Source organism: Osmerus mordax, chromosome 22 (genome assembly GCF_038355195.1).
Source record: "Osmerus mordax isolate fOsmMor3 chromosome 22, fOsmMor3.pri, whole genome shotgun sequence".
Taxonomy (NCBI): Eukaryota; Metazoa; Chordata; class Actinopteri; order Osmeriformes; family Osmeridae; genus Osmerus; species Osmerus mordax.
This window is the reverse complement of record NC_090071.1, coordinates 10,553,422-10,557,795: the sequence shown is the minus strand read 5'-3', so window position 1 is coordinate 10,557,795 and position 4,374 is coordinate 10,553,422. Positions and strand designations below refer to the sequence as shown.

General features: G+C 51.8%; 1 protein-coding gene across 1 annotated transcript; it reads left to right on the top strand.

Annotated features, from left to right (window-relative positions):
- The first annotated feature begins 768 nt into the window (after window positions 1-768).
- ecrg4b (ECRG4 augurin precursor b) lies at window positions 769-4,374 on the top strand. The gene is made up of 4 exons (XM_067260738.1): window positions 769-876; window positions 2,211-2,258; window positions 2,822-2,985; window positions 3,961-4,374. Exons 1-4 carry the CDS (start codon window positions 813-815, stop codon window positions 4,108-4,110), a joined length of 426 nt encoding a protein of 141 aa, XP_067116839.1. The 5' UTR covers window positions 769-812; the 3' UTR covers window positions 4,111-4,374.

Sequence of the window (4,374 nt, the reverse complement as noted above, 5' to 3'; positions counted from 1 at the left end):
CAGGAACTGAAGTTAAGTGCTAGAAGACTTGAGTTATTTCATACCGAGAGACATCTGTCCTTCCCTTGAGATGTTGTGCTCTTTCTGCATGGTAACATGCAGTGATTTCATGCGTGATTTCAAGGGAGTGAAATCACACTGAAAGGTGAAAGGTGACTTAATTATCCTGTGTCGTGATGTCTGTGTACTTCTATGAAGCAGTGTACATCAGTATATGTTTGATGTTTTGTTTTGTTTCGACAGCTGCCCCTCTGTGTAAGAAAACCGAGATTCAAACCACTGACCACTTCAAATGGTAGACAGTTGACCATTTTGAAAAGCTTTGCTCTACTGCAGAGAGCATCACAGTGGGTTGGGAAAGACATTGGGCCCCGGCTAGCGCACAGCGGTACACCGACTCAACGTGCTGAAACCTAACAACACCACTTACCACCACACCCCATTGTGTTAAGTGCGCCTCCACGACAGAATAGAGACCTGTCGTACCTGTCGTATACAAAAGATATTCGACAGACCGTGGAGGGATTCACACAGGCATCGCTATGGGACACCCTAAGCAGACGGCCCTTTGTGTTTTCCGGTCCCATCCGGAGTCATCCGGAGACATCATGGGAACTATCCCTTTAAACCATCTCTGTGTGCATTCCTCAACCGGCACAAGCAGGTTTCCCTCCAGAACAGGAATGTTTGCTCTCTGGGCCCCGGGGGCTGCCTCGTCTGCTCCAGCTGCAGTCCCCCCACCAACCCTCACCCCACCCCTCACCTGGCCCCAGAGACACCTCAGAACCTCGGCTGAGACGGTGGAGGAGACGATGGCGGTCCACAAGCTCTTCCTCCAGCTCCTGCTGCTCGGTACTCTACTCGTCTACTACTCAGGTAAAGCCTTTGGGTCGATATACTGTCCATTTTGAGCTCTCTCTCTCGATCCATTATGACACGGTGTTGTCTAAGTACAGGTCCGAGATTTGAATATATCGGGAGCTATTTTATTGCCTCTGAGGGTTTGCCGTGGTAAAGTAGTAAACTAAAATATACAAGTTGTGAAGGGGAAATAGAGTGAGAGAAAGATTCGAGCCTAAACTTGAACAAACAAGGGGAGAGAATCTTAAAGAGACCGATGAAGTGAGATACAGGGAGACGTGCATGTGCGCACCCAGACCCTCTCCAGCCGGGGGAGAGAATCTCACACCATCACGCTACGCTGTCTGGGAGCCAACCTCACTGGAGATAATGGTGTATTGGTCCTCAACCGGCTCTCTCACATCCACTCAAACAGTACCGTCTGCTCTGATAGAAGATACCTACTACATGCCTGTTCCCATCAGCATCCTACCCAACCCTATTCTCTCTTTCCATTTGTGAGCTTGCATGTTCCATACTTCACTGGCTAATCTCTGACATTCAGAAATGCATGAGCTTTTAAAATGGGATTTGAATGAGCTGCTTCCACATGCATTTGACAGCAGTTATAAGGTATAGGTAAAAGAGGTCTGGACAATTTCCACCAAGTGTACCAACCCAGGGGACTTGAAAGCCAGATTCCCAATGAAATAGGTGACTCAGAGACATTTAGCTGTAACATAAAGTGTCCTTTAATAACTGATGCCGGGGGAAAAGGGTAGTGGGACAAACTGTAAGTCAGGATTCTTCCCGTCCGGGGAAGCCTTCACGTGGTGTTGCCCTGTGGGGGGTTTAGAGCAGAGCGAGAGGTCAGGCCTTTCTCCAGCCGATCTCCTTCCAGAGACAACACTACTGCAGGTTTGCCTCTCTGGTCCTTTGTTCTTCACTCTCCTCCCATGCTGCCTTGGGCTGGCTCCCTTAATGCCTTCCCCTGATCACCTGATGGGCTGCAGGTGTGACCAAGTGGCTGCAGCACTTGAACAGGCAGGTAGACTCCCTCTATCACCTCCCCCAATCTAAGCCTATGGACCCGCCCTCTGTGCCGGATTGGCTGGTCTGTTTCCCCTGGTTTGCTACACAAGGCTTCAGGATTTGTTTTCATCCCAGAAATCGACACGACAACATGCACACACACACACAGACTCAAACATACACACATGCACACACACACACACACACACACACAAACATACGCACACATGCGCGCACCCAAACATACAAGTACGTGCACACGCACACGCATGCGCAAACATGCCCACACACACACACACACGCACACAACTAACTGCCTCTCTTTTGGTTTCACACAGACAGCGCAAGGGGGAGCACGCTCCACAACCTGCTGAAGAAACGGGACGGTATGTACGGCTGAGGGGATGTGTCCTACGGCTCTCGTGTACGTTTGTGGTGAGAGGATCTCAAAGCTGTAGACCCGTAGCTCGCCAAACACGTGCCTGCAGCACGAGTCCCAAGAACACATTTCCAGAACCTTCCCTTGGCGACAGGAAAGTTCACACTTGTCTAGCTGGCAGAACTCCCACTCAGGAGCTTGGTGGTCTGCAGGTCCTGTCGATGCGCAGGCGCTGAGCGACGTGTGACAGCTTCAGCTGGCATCATTATCATGAATAATCCAGAGGCAGGATTGGTATTTATAGGTGTGTTGCGGATGTGGCCTCGGGCTCTGACGTGGGGGTCAGAAATGCTCGAGCTCTCCCCCCCCAAATGGTGGGGGTGGGAGGATGGGAGGGGGGAAGGGGGGAGGGCGGAGGGCGGGGGGGGGGGGGGGGGCGCCTCCCCCGGCTTCGACCCCCCCCCTCCCCGCGTGTGTGCTATCAGGTGGACGCTCGAATACCACCCCGCCTCTCGGCACGCCCCTCACCCCCATCCCCTCCCCCACCCCCGTCTGTCGTCTCTCTTCCAGCGGGGGGGGAGGCGAGGCCCGAAGCGCTGGCGGTGGCCCCCTCCAAGGCGAAGCAGTTCCTGGCGCCCCCGGGCAGGCGGCTGAGGAGGAACCTGTGGGACCGCAGCCGACCAGATGTCCAGCAGTGGATCATGCAGTTCATGCACATGGGCTACGATGAAGCTGTGAGTACACGTCTGTTGCCGCGGAGCCCTCCCTGCTGAGAGGAACCCGACGCTCGACGGGACCCGGGAGCGTTCTCTAGCAGCGGTTTTGTAAACCGAGTGTTTGTTATTGTGGAACTCACGCTTGTTCTGTTACTAACTTGTTTGAAATGTTCTTCCTTACCCAATACCCAGTCTTTTCATTTCACTTCGTTGATTTCCTTTAATATAATTACATACCGTATACACCAGGTTAGTGTTTGTGTAACTATATATAACTGACTCGATTAGGCTAGTGCTCGTTGTATCTATTAACCCCTGTGCGGAACAGTCAGCTTCTTGACGACATCTCAACTCCACATGTGGGCTGTCCAAACCGGTCTATTCCAAGCTGAGTGCGCGTGCGCGTGCCCGTGCAATTGTGTTCCGTTCAAGGCGACAGCATTAGCACAGCGAGGGTGCGTGATTCTGTTAATGGCGGTGTCTGTCACACCTGTGTCCGGGTGAGCTCAGCTGCCCGTCGTGTGCGTGTCACAGCCATGACCGGAGCTACGTTGCCTCCACACATCTGCGTCCTCTGCCGGAGAGTGCAGCTGACTGGCCGGGAAGTCGTGTTGCACTCGCTGGGAACACGTGTGATGGGTGCTGTCAGCGCTGACAGATGTACAGTTACCGGCAGGTGAACACGCGCTGTAGTTTCGATTTGGAAGTCCTGAGTTCACTGACCAGCTTTGGGTACTGTGCTGCATGTCCAACGCAGGTGGCAGCCTAGAGTGTGCCATTGTAAACACTAGGAAAGTTTCTCTTTTACTGGTTTTTGAGTTTTTGATTCAGTCTGTCACAGTGGTCTGGCCAAAGCTTCGAGGCAGCAAATCCTTTCGCTTTTTAAAGTGTACTTTCTGAACAGCTGTAATCAATTCACTTAGCTTTGAACCATGCTATCATAACACAAGGTATTATACAGCGTTATCACTCCACTATGTTGTCCCAATACAGAGGCTGGAGACTGACCTTTCCTACTGGATGGACCAATCAAGGTCAAGCGACCAGGGACGCCAGCATCATTACGACGAGAACGCTGCCATTGGTCCTCAGGACCGGGGCACTTACAGACACGGCGCCAATGTCAATTATGACTACTATTAATCCCCTTTCTAAGAACTGTGTGACTCTCGAGTCTTCCTGTGTGTCCTGTCAGTACACGCATATTTCCTGCAGCATGCAACCCCCTTCTGTTCCTCTGCCAAGGAACAAGGACCCATCTGCTTCAAAATCTCCTTTTGGCTCTGTAACTGTTTTGAAATCATAAGTGCTTACATGCCTACAAGTTTTCTTTCTTTCTGTATTCTGTCATGTGACACACACAGGCATTTAGGGCTGTGTGCTACCGGAATAAAGATGACGAGGTCC